Source organism: Hibiscus syriacus, unplaced genomic scaffold (assembly GCF_006381635.1).
Source record: "Hibiscus syriacus cultivar Baekdansim isolate YM2019G1 unplaced genomic scaffold, ASM638163v2 tig00112289_pilon, whole genome shotgun sequence".
Classification (NCBI taxonomy): Eukaryota; Viridiplantae; Streptophyta; class Magnoliopsida; order Malvales; family Malvaceae; genus Hibiscus; species Hibiscus syriacus.
Window position 1 is genome coordinate 2,110,477 of NW_024063295.1, and position 17,767 is coordinate 2,128,243.

Genomic DNA, 17,767 nt, shown 5'->3' on the forward strand with positions numbered 1-17,767 from the left:
TTATTTCAAGAAATTGATCCTAACTTTATGGTATCTAGTTCAAGGCTTTCATTTGAAAAGAAATATATTTTATGAATTTAAAGCAAAATGTAAAGGTTTAGAGTTATTCCTCCTTTGTGTACACTTACTTTGGTACCTACTAACAAACAGAGGTTCTGTAGGGCTCTACTTAGGGTGACCAATCTATGGTTCACTATATGCATGGTTTCGACTCTATGAGGAAAGTATACTCGAATTGTCCTTGATGTGGGTACCCCCTTCAGCTGCTAAGCCCTCAATCCTCATCCATTATAGGCTTAAACGGATCAAGTTCAATTCGTGGGGGTTCACTTCCTTATACCCATACAAGGAATAAATCCTTACCAATGTATAAGGCATGTGTACCCCAGAGGTTATTTACTAAGGCTCATACGAAGAATAAATTCTTACGAGAGCAAAGCGTTCATCCCTACTTACTTGGGACGAAGCTCGGATAAAGAGCTTATGTAATGAAAATGTATGTGAGGTATGTGAGGAGGAACATACAAACCTTTGACTTAAAAAAATCGAAAAGTCTCAGTAGAAACTTTAACAAAGTTGAAAACATAAATTAAAACATTAGTATGACCATTTAAACAATAAAGAAAGTATAAAAAACTTCAATAAATGGATCGTAAGCTAATTATAGACTCAAACTCATAATTTCCACCACTTCGACAATGTATAAATGACTTACAGTCTGACTCTCTAAAGTATTCCTAGTGGAGTCGCCAAGTTGTCATAACCATTTTCGAAAAATTTGGTATTTTAAAAAACAATTATGACTTTATTAAGAAAATTTGGATTTTGAATTAATTTGAATAGGAGTCGCCATCGACCTTTGGATTAAGTATGTCGAATACATGAAAACGTCTTTTAAAACAATTTTAAGAAAATTCATTTTTTAGACAAAAATTGGTCTATGTTTGTCAAAGATTCATTTTAGGGATTCAATACTCGATTACGCGTGGGGGAGGGTTAGCACCCCCAAAACGCCCAATAATTGGTACTTAGTCGCATACACGTTGTCGTAATGGTGGACATCGTAAATTCGAATCAATATTTAAAGTGTGATCCTTTTATTAAATATTGAATAATTTGTTTCAAATTATTTATTAGGAAAAATTCTTTTATTCGAAAAGAAATATCGAGATTTGTGCATCCTCCGATGGGAATATTATCTCTTCTATTTCTTGAATACGAAAGAATATTCCACCTTGATTTAAAATCCATAATAGAATTGAAATAGGATACCAATAATTACAAAAATATTATTATTTTAGAAACACATATGTTAATATTTAAATTAGAGTCTAACAAATTAATTAATTTTACTTTTATAAAAAGCATACTCGGTTTATTTTGAATTCACGTTTCGTTTGAATGTCATTTTGAATCACAACATTTCTGTAAAGTAGTGCATTTCATGCCCATTCTACGACCAATGTTCTTGAAAATAATTTTGAGTGCATATATATAAAAAGGAAATTATCAATATCAAGTGAATTAAAGCGTTTATAGATGTATACATATGGCATAAAAAAGGTCCAAAAAATAGAATATTATAAGGATCAAAACAATAGATGTATAACTTTAAAAGAGGTCTAAAACAAACCTAAATAACATGGTCTAAATATGTAAATAGACTAAACTAGATCTAAACATGGACTAAAACTGCATGCAAGGATAACCTTAAGGAACTGGTGCATAAATTACCATTTTCGTACAGTAAAATAAAAGACTAAAAAGGAATGAAGGGAAAACAAACATGCATGATATAAAATTTAACCTCAAAAAACGAAGATAGTGATCAAAATATAAATTTCAAAAATAAAGAGCGCAGTGTCTAATACTAGCAAAAATATATAATAAACAACAAGGTGACCAAAATACAAGTTTAATAAATGCGAGTCTAAATATGAAAGGATTCCTTTACATATAATGGCTAAAATAAAAGTTTACAAATCTCGAAGGCCCCAAAACATAATTTAACCAGGGCGACATCGTTTCATATACCATGTATATGGCTAAAACAATACCTAAACCCGACCATCTCCCTCATTTGTTCCCTTTTCTTTATGTTTCAAGGGAGAGGGAGAGAGAGAGAGAGAGATAGCAAAAGCTCTTAACTCTCTCTTCCCCCTTCCTTGTTTCCCTGTCGTGGGGAAAAACAAAAGAACGACCACCATAAACCGACGACGATTAAAGGGAAAACAACATCGTCCCCTCTTTTTTCTCTCGTCTTGACTCCCTAAAGGACCCCGAAAGCCCCATATTACAAACCCTAGAATCCTATCCTCCACTCAAAAACCCAAAAAGAAACAAGCCCCTAAAGGTAAGACCTTTACATTCGATGATAGAGGCCTGGGTCCAACGAAGTAGTGGTCGACACTCTTTTTGGGTAAGGATTTTTAGTTCTCTCTTCTCTTTTTCTTTTTCTTTTTCGGTTTTTTTCTTTCTATTGTTTGGTCTGAAAGTGGGTTTTTTTTTTGTTTGAATCTCTCTTTCCTTTTGGTTTAAATGTTTCTTCCCCTTGAAATATCGCTTGCATGATGATTTATTGTTACTTATTGGGTGGAAATCATGAGACCTATTGATAGGGGCATTATTTTCTCGGATTTATCGGGATTTAGGATTTTTTTAATGGGGTTTTGGGATTTAGTGAGATTTTCGACTGACTTAGTGGTTTTCTGTCACTGTTTGGGTCTGTTGCTGACGACGGTGGCAGTATGGAGCTCCGATGGTGGCTCACAGGACGAGGATATTAAAGGGGTTGAGTGCGCGTACCTTACGCGCCAATTGGACAATCCATATTTATCTTCGGTCGACAGTTGCTGGCTAAGATGCATTAGGGTTTAACCGTAAGCTTTCATTCTGGATGAAATCTAGTCGTCAGATCGTCACCAGATCCTACGGTTGAGAAGCTGGAGACGCTAGATGAAGGAGCAGTTAAGGTTTCTTCATTTGTCAATGAATGGACTGTTGGGCTTGTATCTTGGGTTGCTGGACAAATGTATTGGGCTTTGGTGTAATTGATGTGGGCTTGTTTTTGAGTCTCGATTTTTGGCCTACAAAAATGTATAATAAAACTTTGTTACTAATAATAATAATAATAATAAGTTAATAATAAATTAAAACTTGGGAAAAAAAAGGAGTCCTTTTCATAACACAAATGACAACAGTTTGTGTCTGCCATGCAAAAGAGAAGGCAGATAAATACCTCCCAAATAAGACAGCCCAGAATCCGTGATATTACTTTTTGATATTTGCAGCTCCTTCAGATTGTTAAGTCCTGGGATAAAAGAAAAACATAAAGCCACAACCAAAATTGTACTACTCTTTGTTAGCTTGAAAAAATGTCCAAAATTACCCGAAATAGCCTTCAAGTCCAAATCAGTAATACATTTACAGCATCTGATATTAAGAGACTCAAGTTTGGATAAACCTGTAAAAAGGGTAAAAATGACAGCTTCTGAGAAAATAATTTCTGGAGAAGATGTTGCAATAACTGGATGACATAGGAACTCACACTAAAACTTCTGTAATTCATATAACTAGTTGACTCTCTATCTTATAGTACATAATGGTCATATTTTAATGCATCATGAGATTGGACCCCTCATTCTCCCCAATATACGATCGATATATAAACATCATAAGGGTGTATTTCGATTTTCTCAGGTTGTTCTCCGTAATGTAAAAATATCAATTAAAATATACATGAAACAGTGCTCCCTTTGAAGGGGCAAGTTCTACAGTTCCATAGAACCCAAGCTTTCTAAGGTCTCATAAGGATTCATTCTCAACAGACCTTTAATATGTACAAATCCACCATGAATCCCTGTGCACCCCTCCAGGTCCAGCTTTTCCAAGTTAATTAAGTTGGAAAAGACAAGCATCCCTTCAGCCGTAATGGCCGCACTCTTTTTAAAGCTCAAGGATGTCAAATTTGTTAGACCTAAAAGGTCGAGGGACATAATGCCTAAGACCAGCACAGAAATAATCTCAAATAAGAAGCCAATCCAAAGAACTAAAGAATTGATATCCTAACCACAGAAAAGCACCACTATATAAAATTTATTATAATATTCATAACATAGATCATATAGAAATAACATGTCTGTACCGAGGGTCACTTGACAGTTTTATGGAATTTCTTCTAATGCCAAGACATTTAATAGATACTTCCTACTTAACGGTTTCAAAACATGCCATCTTTTTATTCCAGGCTTTTTCCTTTTTTTTCTTCCCATGAAATATTATGAATTTATTAAATAAGAAGCAGCACTAAATCCCAAAAACAAAAGCTTGAAAAAAAGAAACTACCCCAACTTTTCAGTATAATTCATCCACTACAGAATAGATGAAAGGAGAAAAACATTTGATATTTACTTACAGAAGATTTGTAATTCCTTATAAGTATTATGTCAAGGTATAATATAGAAAAATGCCAGGAACTGCCCTATGGTAACATCAATGTAAAGAAAGAAATAGAACATTACCATTAATATGCTTCAGTCCAATTTCTGAAATATTTTCACAATTGTTAAAAGTGGCTTGGAGACTTGAGCACTCAGACCCAAGCCAATATCTGTCACATCAGAACCAGAAAGATCAACAGAAAGTAATGATGTCCCTTGTGAAGAGATGACATCCATCCAACTATCCTGTACTCCAGGATATTCATCCAACCAAACATCCTGTCAACACAAGATGAAACCCAAGTAAATACGATTCTCTATGAAGACGGTAATTAAAAGAAACAATTAATTTAATGGTGGTCCATTTTTAACCCAGCTAGGGAAAAATTACCTCTGGAGCACAATCACAAAACTTTCGAAGTATCACATCTGTAAGAAGATGGGAAAAAACCAATTTGTTGAAAATTTGTTGACTTGTATCCTTTGGCAGCATTGTAAATGAACTATATTGGTTGATGTCCCGCGATAGAAAAAGTATACAATTTCAGAGAGGAGAAAGAAAAACCCAGAATTCCCATGCCAAATATATATGTGACAGACATACTTTGCATATTTTATCAATGCATAATTCGATGAGGGATGGACAAATGACCACTCCGGGCTGATGCACTGCCTTGGGTCGCAAAAAGGAGGTTAGAAGCCACTTTGAACTACCACTTTTGCTATACCTTCCAGACACTCCTCTTCTCATTCCATCTTCAACAACCTGTTGGTCTCTCTTCCTTGAACACACTCCCTCGATTAGACTAAGTCTGATAAATTATCGATAATTGTCATGAAAGAAGAAAAACCAATTTACTCCCCATTTTAAAACCATCAAACATGATCCGAACTCTGAAGTCCAAATACTGCTTAACCTTCCAACACGGCTGGACAAGAAGCAACAGCATTACAGAGTCGGCTTTTCAAACCGGACTACAAATACAAAACCATAACGTTAACAGCAAGTCACCATCCATCACTCTCACTAGGGTTATGTAGCATTTATATTATATATAAATTAAAGGATAGCAGTTTCATCCCAAGCACAGTATATGCCAATACTTGCATTGGCTCCTAAACATTCCTTTAGGTAAAAACATAAACCATCATAGATTCATCAAAATCAAACAAGAGCAAATGAAAGCAACAAATTTAATAGAAAGTACGATAATGTAAGTTACAAAGAACAGAAAGAAGACAAGTAACAAATAAATGAAATTCTCTATTTTAATGCCTTATTATATGCTAATAAGATGAAAATTATGATTTTCTTGTTCTTTTCAAGGATAATATATGTTATGCATTGATGGCAATGCAATCTCATTTTCTACCAATTGTCTGCCATCCGGAAAACCTTGGATTTATTTAATCCCCCAAATTAATTACAGATTCCTTCTTTCCAGCATAAAAAAAATGCGGAGCTCTTAAGGACGTATACTTATAATACAATGCATGTCAGTGTTACTTGAACGGGTCAATATATGAATATCATGATGCCACCGAACGGCTACTGCTACGTCCACGTCCAAGTCCAAGTCCCAACCCCAATGGCACACTCGCGTTTTTCGGCTTGCTGCTAGGCTTACTATGGTTGCACTGAGAAGACAGAACATTGCCGTGGCCATGACTGTGGCCGTGGTGGTGGTTGTGGCTATGTCTGTGGCTGTGTCCGTGATGATGTTCATTGACATCGCTAGAGCTCACATTTATAGCGATATGGCCGTTTTCGTTCACTGGTGTTTGCGTATCACCATTTTCCAAACTCAAATCCCTCACCATCTGTACCATCCCAATAGCTTCAGATTGTGTTGGTTCCTCACTAATCTGCACATCTTCATTGTAGCCATTGATCAGGAAATCTGAGCAGTTCTTACGGCATCCGTGATCATACGGGTTTCTAAAACGGCCACTAGCACCTCTGAGGTAGCTATAGCGCATCACATTTGCCATTTCATTTGTTGTTATATTGCGAGCTATCTGTAGCAAGAAAAGAAAGAGTGAGTATCCGACCAAAAACTGATACTTCTTACTCTCTGGTTTTTGAAATCATTCATTTTCCATGCATATGAGCTATATGTGCAAACATTAACCATATGCACCGTACCAGATACTACAAACACCAAATTTTTCCCCAAAAGAAAGAGAAGCTTGCGGTGACATGAGAAAACCATAAAAGCATGCATATGAAACTGAGCAAATCTGGGCTAACGACAAAAGTCCCGATCAAGTCCCGGAAAATGTTGTGTCAAGAAAAATATCACATGAAGGCTGCCTCGAAACTGCAAATCATTGCAGTAATAATATGTGGTGGTTGTTAAATTCATACGGTTATATACCCACAAAAACTTAACAGTGCATCAAAGTAGCCAAGAGGGTAAGTGCATTGGTGAAGCACACAAAATTTTCTGTTATGGCCTGGGTCACAACAATAAAGAAGTGACCCGAAAAGAACAAATACAACTCCAGATTACAAAAATCTAAAGCGGTACCTGAGAAGCTTGTACAACAGTTAAAGCTGCCACACCAAAGAAGAGGAAAAAATCAACCATCAAAAATGATATAGCACCGATATGATGAGTACAAGCATGGTTAACCCATGGAAAAAATTGAGGAGGAGCCAGAGGATCTGTCACAATTCCTGTACATTGCGAAACACATTTGCAAGACATTCAGGGTGCAAAGAAGTTTGCTAACATTGGAATATAGTTTGAACTTGGAACTGATTAAACCACATACTTGTAACTGCCACTCCACCAGTAATCAACATTGCTGAAACTTCTAAAACGAGGAAAAGAAAAAAATCCCATTTGTTTCTCTGCATGACAAGATACACATAGTTAATCAACAGATACCACACACACTCATCAAATAATTCAATATTATTCTCTTTCCACATAGGAAATTGACCTATCAATATAACTGTAATCAACAAGCAAAGACACATCACTCATATTTGTCTACATTTTCAAAAAGCAAAGTAATGTATAAAAGCATTCAAGGCCCTTAATTTGATTGTATATTCGAAGTACATGATGATAAACATGTAATGTTACAAATGAAATGAAACATTTAAATAATAACATTAAAAAAAAAAGGTTAACATGTAACCCTTCAGAAACAAGCACCTTGCCAATACAATTTGATACCCACGGGCAATGATGGTCAAATTGTTCAACGCAGCGATCACAAGTGGAGCAGTGTTTTGCACGAAGAGGCCTGACGATCTGATGATATAAAATAAAATGGTTAAACAATAAGAATAAACAGATTATAAAATGGGTAACAAATAGGCAATATCAGCTAGATTAGGTGAGCACCTTGCATGTTGCACAAAGCTGAGACCAATTTCCAGCTAGCAAAATAGGATTATTTATTTCAATCTTCAATAAGGGTTCCTGGCAGAACAAACAGGATACATATGCTATATGGTGAGCAACTACACCAATCAGGGGGGGATAAGGGATCGACAGCAAATAACACTTCAGGAAAACTAAGACAAATCAAACAAAAATCAGTTAGGCTTTATGAGAAAAAACAACGCACACAGTCTCTCATATTTTGAGGATCAAGAGCTTTCATCTTGATATAACCTGGATCCTTGCTGCAAAGAAATTTGAAAAGGATATAGATAAGTACACTCTTCAACAAATCTTATTACTAGCAAATGCATGCAACAGAAATTTATATCCTGCCTAGAGCAGAACTAGGGATAATATACACTCATCCCACTTCTCATATAGAGAACTACACGATTTGAACTGGAAAACAAGAAAAAATTACAAAATATACTTCAATTTAGAAAATGTCTTGTTTTAAGTTAAAGATTCATAGACACTGCCATTGAAAATATTTGAGTACATTTCAGTATGCTCTCTCTTGAAGAGTACAATAACTCACTACCACTGTACACCACCCCTTTCCAACTCCTTCAAAAGAAGATTCCCCACCTTCTAACATAAATAAACATAAAAAAACATCAAAGATCTATTGGCTAGATAGTTGAAACTACCACAAGAAAATACAAACATTAAAGGTATCAAAGCCATATTTCTGTCCTTAAAATTGTTTCTGCAAACAGAAAAGAAAACTAATCAAATGTTACAGAAAATCCGTTCATTATGATTCCAAAAAAATTTGTTGATAGCTGCTATACTCTTGAATTTTCCCAAAAATGGAAAATGGGGCTAACAAACTTGATAAATAGACAGCTTGCAATTGTCCATACAGATGTATTCAGTGGCACAGACCTAACCGACTATCTGAATAATAATAAACCCATGACAAAATGTATACCTGCTACACCTATAAAACAAAACCAAACCAGCAGATGATAGGAAAACACCCATCCATGCCAGAAGGCCAAAACCAGCTGTCGGCCTTGGCAGATTTGACGCTGCAGCAAAGAATGTCTAAATAAATTGATAATAAAGAGACAGATATAGTACTCCACAAAGGTATCACACAATTAACTTTCAGGAAGAGAACAAGAGACACACCCGTTATGACAGATTTAGTATAGGTCACCAGCAGTACCAAGATAATAAACCAAAGAACCTGTGCAAGGCTTAATTTTGAAAGGCGTCCAAGGCGGCTGTTCCTATCACATCTCTTTTCAAGCAGCCTTCTAGCATTACCCTGCAGAAACAGGTGCATAAATAGGTGGGGAGATAACTCAGTTACTCAGCTGATGTTACAATAAGAATATTACATCATCTTAACCATTAAAATAGAATAAAATCTAGGAGATAAATAGACACTTCTGAAAATTTTCCAGCTACTTAGCAGAAGCTAACTAGACAAGCAAAAATCAATTATACTGTTATCCTAAATATTTCTCATAGAAAAGTCACAAATTTTGAGAACATTCTAAATTTATAAAAGGATGGTCTATCCTACAACAAAAACACCATTAAAATGTTTGATTTGCAAATACATCAGGCTTTAACTATTTCAATATGTTTTCAATAAATAAAAAAAATACATTTTTAACCTTTTATTTAATGTTTGAATCCACGTGCATTTTATTTGTATTCTTATCAGTAGTTTAACAATCTTAATGCAGGACAAAATAGGAAGAAAAAACATTTTTCATTTAGCCCAAGGCATTCATCGGCTATCTCTAAAATAAAGAGCTTGAACTGTATAATATTGAAAACAAAAACAAATAAATATATATAAAAAATTATTCACCAAAGAATAATCATTGACCAAGTTAAATGCTATTGAACCTACAAGGAAAAAAGCAACTTGTCTGTGGCCTTTTTCAGAAGCAAGTTGTGCAGGTGTAAGGCAAGAATTATCAGTGACCATCAAGTCCTCCATCTTGCCAGCCTGTACTAAGACTGTGCAAGCTTCTAGATTACCCTTAATAGCCGCCCAATGGAGAGGAGTGCAACCTGATGTAAAAGATGAAACATGGTTAGACAAGCAAAATTATGCATGCAATTAAACATTTCACAGGTAAATATCGTCTATACTAGATGAACCAGATGAAATTCCCTAGAAATGACACTCTAAATCTAAGAGAAGAAAATTACCCTCTTTGTCTTGACGTCCACTATCAGAATCGAGAAATAAAAGAAGACGTATGCAATCAGCAAAACCTTTGTAAGCGGCCCTAGTATTATCCACATTGCAAGGAAATTAGAATAAAAATAACAGATCTGATTCTTATAAACTTCATTTTACAATAAAGCAATCTTTAGGAAACAAATGAACAAAATAATTACAATGTTTAAGCAAACTAGTTGAATGTAAGAGTCTCAAGAAGAGATTTCACTTAAAAACTTGAACACAAATCTTAAAACTTTTTCACTAAAAAGAATGCAAATAAACTAACAGAAATATGGGGTTCCCTTCAAAAGTAGTGGTACCAGAATATGCATTAGACAACGTTTTTGCTATTAAAATTATCGTTTGGTTCTAAAATAATTTGAATGACAAATAGTTGAAGGTAAAAATGTGAAGCTAATGCTAAAACCTCAAAAATAAGCAAACACAAAATGCAGACTTATCTTGGAACATTCAAGTGAATAAGAGTAAGGTAAATGAAATTCTTACATACCAGTGCAAAGGACTTCTCCCACTATAATCAGGAGCATCAGGGTCAGCATTCCATTTACAAACAATATGATAAAGAAAGGCAGTCTGACCATATTGGGTAGCAACATGTGTTACCTGCATCAAATACATAAAATAATTATGCATCCATATGGGGGTTCAAGTAAAAGCTTAAATTGATGCAGAAGCTAATATTATTATAATATTTATTTATTTTAGTTTTACTAAATATTAGAGATAATTTGGGTGGCTAGTATTATAAGTTTCCTTTTTATTTTATTTCTAAGGCTAAGATTAAATTAAGTTTTTAACTCTAGTATAAATAAGCTGTACAAATATTATGACCACAACTTATTATTATTTTCTTTGAATTTAAAAAAAAAACTAAAAGTTTCATTTAACCCTTTTTTTTTAGTTTCACCTTTCCTACTAGTATGTTCAACATTATTTCTTTTGATTATTGTTGTTTTTCTTCTTACCTACATCAATAAGGGTAATCGGAGCCTCATTAGATATAGGGTTTAAAGTAAGATTCATTTTGAAGCCATGATTGGACACGGTAGAGGCCAGCCAAGAGGAAATCAAGGTCAAAATACAGATTTGGCTGCAATTCAACGTGTGATAGAACTATCACATGCAATTCATGATAGGCCGCGATAGATACAGTGAAAGCTCAGATGGATATTCTGAAAGGTGTCCACAATCAGTTTGAAAATACCAAAAGGTAGTCAAACAGTAAATCAGGAGACGAAGTAAGCCCCTTCCATGATGTTGAACCCGTAAATCATGCGACAAGTGGCAAACTAGAGTAGCGGTAGGCACAAGATACAAATTAATACTTATTTCACATTACTTTTTTTATAGAAGTAGAAGGCCTCATTAAAAACCTCCCTCATAGTTGGCTCATGAACAGAGGCAACTAGCGGAAGGAGTAAAAGAGTGCCTCAATTTATTAATAATTCAAACTAATACATCAGGGTAAAGCAATACACCTTAAACAACAATAAAACAACAAAACCCTATAAAAACATCTTAAAAAACACCAAAAATTCAGTCAATCCCCTGTTTAGCCAAAGTATCTGCCTCACAATTACAACCCCTAGGAATCAGTCTAACAATGATCTCCCTAGCAGAAACTAGGGATACAATTTCCCCAACCAAAGTACTAAAAAAAGGTGCAGAAGTCGGCAACAAAATCCATTCCACAACAGATTTGCAGTCACTCTCTATAATCAATCTTCCCTTCGCAGCCTAAGAAGATGAAAGAAAAAAATCAATGCCTTTCTCAATGGCTTTCAACTCAGCCAAAGGAGGAGGACCTGGGCCAACACCATTCGAGAAAGACCCTAAAGTTTAGATATTCAAGTCTTTTAAAATGCCTCCGATTCCACCCACCAGTCCGTCACCTCTTACCGCCCCATTAACATTAAATTTGAAAAAATGTGCTGGAGGAGGAAGCCAACTCTGAACATTCTTTCTCTTAAAGGTAGGACTATGAAGCTTGTCTGCAAGAGTCCCCAACTAGTGAGTCAACCTGAATAATGACATGCGGATACTTAGCAAGAAACCATTTAGCCAATTTGAATCTAGAAATGAAGAATAGAGAAGATCTGTCGAGTTTCCAATTATCAAAAACCACTGAATTCCTAGCCTTCCATATTGACTACAAAACAACTCCTGGGATAAACTTCCAAATTGTAGAATCTGCCCTTAGATCAGACCATGAACTAAGCAGGGAAGGTGGATCTTTAGGCAGAACTGATGAGATGTCCCATAACCTGAAAAATATATTCTATAATTTGACGGTTTCTTCCTGATTGAAACATAACGGACATAGAACATCCTCCAATGTAACCCCCCTTCTCTTTAACTCCATTCTAGCTGCCAATTATTTCACATTACGATGCATGCAGAAGATTATTTGGATTGTTAAGCTAGTTTGAAGAATAATATTGAGTGGAAACCTATGGTAGAGGCTAGGAAGGTGGTGTTTGTGAAGCTAAAATTGAAAGATATTATATTTCAATGGTAGAAAAGAGCTGAAGAACGTGTACACCAAGATAAGCCAAAAATTAGCACATGGAAACACATGAAGGCAAAATTGCATAAACAATTCCTACCTGTTGATTATGCAGTGGAGTTATATGAGAAGTTCAACTCATTACGGCAAAAAGGATTGTAAGTGGACGAGTACACCTTTGATTTTAACAATCTTTCTATTCTAGTTGGGTTGAATGAGTAATGAACAAATGACATCTCGTTATCTAGCAAGATTAAATCATTCTATCAGGGATGAGATGGGAGTGGTTTAATTATTCAACCTAAACAACATGGTTTAATGGCTTAAAGGTTTGTTTGACGATATGGTGCAAGAAAGCTTGTGTTAGGAAGAATTGTAGTACAAAGAGGGGTCCAAGTTGTTCGAGGTGCTAAAACAAAACAGACAACCTTCAAAGGCAATCATGTGGCTGATAGCAACTCTAAAATTTGTTATTTTACTTGCAATTAAAAAAACCATAGTTCTTGTTCATGTCCTAAATAAAGGATGACTTTGATCGAGATGGAATAGCAAGAGAATATTATTGTAGTAGAGCGTTAACAACATCAACTGAAGGTGAACAAGAGGATTGGAGGCAACGTAGCATTTTCCTTCCTAAAGTGCATTGTGGTGAGAAGGTTTGTGACTTTGTTATTGATGGTGGTAGCATGGAAAATGTTATTTCAAAAGAGGCAATAGAGACGCTAAAACTGCATACATAAAAGCATCCTCATGCTTACAAAGTATGTTAACTTAAAAGATGTGAAAGGGAGTTGCTAATACTTCTAAAAGTAGCAAACTTTGTGGATTTTTATCAACTAAACAATTTGAGCTTGAATGTGAAAAATAAAATCTAGTGTGTGCTCTGATGAGTAAAATTGTGACTAGTGATAACATTGAAAGATCTAAACAACTACCATAAATTCATTATTTGATGAGGGAATTTGTTGAGTTAGTTAGCAGTGCTATGCCCTAAGGCTTGCCACCCATGAGAAGTATTGATCTGGTATCGAGTGCCTCTTTACCAAATTTGCTAACTTATCAAAAGCCACCAGTTCAGTGTATTGAAATACAGAGTTAAAAAGGGCACAAGGCACACTAAGGCGACAGGGGTTTTATAGCCAAGGCACAGGGTGCAAGGCACGCGCCTTATTGAAGTGAGGCGCACTTTTTAAAAATAAAAGTTATACAAGTTTTTTCCAGTTGTATAATCAAATAAAAAGAACAATTCATGCAATATAAATACCAAATAGTATTCATTATAAGCATTTTATGTATTGAGCATCACTTTTGTTCCATCAATCATTCAACCTTGAGAACCCAAGCAAAACCCCCCTTCTTCCTTGGTCCACAATTCCACAAAAAGAAACTGAAACAATAAATAGAAGTCTAATAATGTGTTGGCATCGACTTCTTACTTGTCTCCTTCTTGTCCCTCCACCTCACACCTCTCAACAAATGTGTCTTCCTCCTTGTTAACACCACCAACACCCTAAACACCTCCTATATCCATCCTAATCCTCCATTTTCGTATTTCTAAATTGTGTTTCCAAGCTTTTCTTTCTTTCTCATGTATTCAACTTTCATCATGTGCTAAACATACTGCTCAAGAACCCTCACTATGCAACAAAACTTACTTAAGCTTATCTTTTCCTCCCTCGATTATCAATTCGTGCATGTATGCCTCTCTTTCAAAAATGGCCTCTATTCATCCCCTTTGTTCCTCTCTTTCAAACTTCAAGACAAACAATAATTATATAAGGTAAAGCACCCCCTTTATCTGCATTTCACGCCAAATTTTCATACATCTCCCATGAAACTCTCTTTTCTAATCACCCCCACCACGTTTTACTCTTTTCTTCACTGACATTTCATTTTTACATCTTTTTTGTTGTTGATATATAAGTATGTAAAACATAATAAAAAAAAGACAATTTTTTTTGAAAAGGCGACGCCTTTCTGTGCTTCATTGAAATCCCCTCACCTAAACCTAATTAGATGCTTCACCCTCGTCTCGCCTAGGCGCACCTCAATTGCGCCTTTTTAAACACTGATGAAATGTAAATGCAAGTAGAAGAGTTGTTGGTTAAGGGTTTAGTTCATGAAAGTTTAATCGCGTGTCCACTTCTAGTGTTACTCCAAAGAAGGATCGTTGTTGGAGGATGAGTGTGGACAGTCGTGTGATTAACAAATACCATCAAATATGTTTCCCATCCCACAATTGAATGATATGCTTGATCAATTGGCTGGTTCTAAGGTATTTTCAAAGATTAACTTGAAAGATGAATACCACAAAATCAGGTTGAGAGGTGGAGATGAATTGAGGACAACATTCAAGACTCTTGATGGTCTTTATGAGTGGTTAATGATGTCATTTGGCCTTTCAAATGCGCTAAACACTTTATGCAGGTCATGAATGAGGTACTTAAGGTGTTTTTGAATTCTTTTATTTTAACGATATATTGGTTTGCAATAAAAGCAACGAGGAGCACTTATCTCACTTGCAACAAGTTTGGGAGGTATAAGGTGTCAAAGAATAAGCTTTAGTGCTTGTGATCGAGTTACATAAAAGATTTGCATATCGACCTAATCTTAGTTTTTAAAGGCACATTGAGACGCAAAAGGTCCCTAGAGCCTAGGCGCAAAGAGAAGACTCCTTAAGCGCGTGCCTACCTCTATGGAGGCGATTTTATCCGCGCCTACCTGCGCCTGGCACCTGGGAGGACTTCTGGTATTACGCCGCGCTCACCTCTCTGGAGGCGATTTTCTCTGCGCCTACCTGCGTCCGGAGCCTTAAGCGCACCTAGGCACACTTTTGAAAACCCAGGACCTAATTTTTAATGTTTCAAACTTGTATCATTTTAAGGGTTTCAATTGGTATGTTTCTGAATTTTAAATCGATCAAGTGAAACAACTACTAAAGTGAAGACTGAGGTTATTGAAGATGTATTGGACGTTAAAGAAGTGAGGCCTAGAAAGGGTAATCAATATAGGAGATTTTTGGTGAAATAGTTGGGCAAACCAACTATTGAAAGTACTTCAATTGCAGAAGAAGGGCCACAATGAGTTGATCCCGAAATTTATATTGAAGTCGTGAAAGTTTTCTCATCAAAGTCATTAAATATTAAAGATATTTTGGATGACTAAGATTATAAGTTTTCCTTATGTTTTGGATATATGGCTAGGATTAAATTAGCTTTGTAACCCTAGTATAAATAAGCTATAAAAATATGACAACCACAACTTATCATTATTATTTTCTTTGAATTAAAAGAAAACTGGAGATTTCCTTTAACCATAAGTTTTTCTTGAGTTCCATCTTCTTCTGTACTCATTTTTCCAACCTTATTTCTTTTGATTATTGTTGTTTTTCTTCTTACCCATATCATAAAAGTATACCTGGTCAATTATTATCCTGAAATGAACTTGTAGAAACACTAAGTGTAAGCATAAGTTTGAGCAGTAAATTAAGAAGTAGAAACTCACACTTGTGCTCTAGACTTCAAGACAGAAAAACAAAGGGAAAAAAGAATTGTATCAGCAACAACAGTGAAGAACAACTGCATAAAATTGCATCTGATTGAGATGATACTAGGAGAAAAGTAAGGGAAGGGGTAGTTAATAGGATAGCACGGCAGAGTAAAAATGAAAGCATATGACTTCAACTGTCTTTAGGCCTCAAAGTATCAATATGATATAAAGGAAACCATATATTGCTGAGTTTCTAATGCTCATAAATGAATGATGCTTACGCAGATATAACTATATAAAACCAACTTCATGCAGAGAAGATAGTCTAAAAGAGCTTGTTTGTTTAAACATTTATTTACGTCACTGATCCCGCAAATCCATATTGTTGGGAACCATATAATTTCACCTGGTAGCCATAGATATCAGCAGCATGCACCCGAGCACCCTCTTGGAGTAAAATATCAGCAACTTGTATCGCACCTCGAACCGCACTCCAGTGCAAGGCCGTTTGCCCATTGTGATCTGCGGCATGTATATCTCCACCATGCTAACAAATACATACAATCCAAATACTAGTCACTTCATCCGAATTTCATCCAGTCATAGTTCAACACCAACATGATACGAATAAATCTTAAAATTCAAGCTCTTTCAAGAATCATTTCCAAAACTCAAAGCATGTATTCCCAAAATCCAGTTAAACCCAATTAAGCATACCTTTATAAGATTAGGAATCCCATAAAACCAGATACCAAATAAAGCCAGCTCTGAAATCTGCTAATTCTAGCAATTAAGGTAATTTCGAAAATACATCAAAATAGCCCCAAAAGGAAACGATTAGAAAAAACCTGGATGATGTACTGTGCAACAGCAGTTCTATTATTCAAAGCAGCCCATTGGAGGGCGTAGTACCCAAGGCCATCGGGCTCGGAAAGGGAGCGACCCTCGTACTCAACCAACCTTCGGAGCTTCTCTAAATCCCCAAAAGCAGCAGCCGTGTAAACATCGTTCCTCTGGCTCTCATCATCAACGGAACCACCAACAACACCATTGTTGTTCCCTCCCCCGCAATATCCATTACCATTAGCTACAACGCCATCCGATTGCTTGAAGGGTTGAACCTCTTCAACAACCTCGATCTCCGACGACATCTCTCAAAAACCCAACAATCAAAATACACAAAAAAAGGCCTAAAAGACAAAATATCCTCTCTCTTTTTCAATTTATCTCCGGTTGACTTAGTATCTGAATAAAAAATGTTTTTTTTTAAAAAAAAATTGGGAACATAAAAAGAAATGTGGGGTCGCTTAGGGTTTTTCGAGGAAAGCAGGGCGAAGGGTGATCATCGCGCTTTGGCGTCCTTTCCGTTTTGACCGAAAGGCCGACACCAAATCGAAAGCCAGAGCGATTATTCGTAGGAATTAATTGAACTCGATTTCACACAAAAACACAGAAATTCATTGCCCATTGTGTTTTTCTAATCTTTTTGCTTATTGACCCCGTCAATTTTACCTATTTACTCCTATCGCTCCCTTTATTTATTTATTATTTGGATAAACTACATATATAGTCATCCATCTATTCATATGTTTTTGTTTAGGTCACCTAACTATTTTTTAAAATCATACCCAATGTTACATTTTAGTTCTATTTTGATAATCCACTATTATAAAATAAATAAAACGTTGGTGTGATAATTTTGTTCAATGGCGACGTA

At 35.6% G+C, this 17,767-nt stretch overlaps 1 protein-coding gene and 1 pseudogene across 1 annotated transcript; both read right to left on the reverse strand.

Annotated features, from left to right (window-relative positions):
* Positions 1-2,887: 2,887 nt before the first annotated feature.
* Positions 2,888-5,361, reverse strand: LOC120177444 (annotated as a pseudogene).
* Positions 5,362-5,825: 464 nt separating this feature from the next.
* LOC120177476 (protein S-acyltransferase 24-like) lies at positions 5,826-17,507 on the reverse strand. The gene is made up of 13 exons (XM_039183611.1): positions 16,899-17,507; positions 16,457-16,597; positions 10,546-10,658; positions 10,019-10,098; positions 9,714-9,877; positions 8,978-9,116; positions 8,775-8,874; positions 8,025-8,082; positions 7,799-7,876; positions 7,607-7,705; positions 7,218-7,296; positions 6,971-7,119; positions 5,826-6,458 (listed from the first exon to the last, which is right to left on the reverse strand). The coding sequence occupies exons 1-13, from the start codon at positions 17,199-17,201 to the stop codon at positions 5,970-5,972; spliced, it is 1,992 nt and encodes a 663-aa protein (XP_039039542.1). The 5' UTR covers positions 17,202-17,507; the 3' UTR covers positions 5,826-5,969.
* Positions 17,508-17,767: the final 260 nt, after the last annotated feature.

Bases quoted from the DNA above. Each gene is read 5' to 3' on its own strand.
- LOC120177476 (XM_039183611.1), bottom strand. From the start codon at position 17,201: ATGTCGTCGGAGATCGAGGTTGTTGAAGAGGTTCAACCCTTCAAGCAA. The intron at 7,706-7,798 runs GTGCTCACCTAA...TTATATCATCAG, and splicing joins AGCTTTGTGCAACATGCAAG to ATCGTCAGGCCTCTTCGTGC. The intron at 6,459-6,970 runs GTACCGCTTTAG...TTCTTGCTACAG, and splicing joins CTGTTGTACAAGCTTCTCAG to ATAGCTCGCAATATAACAAC.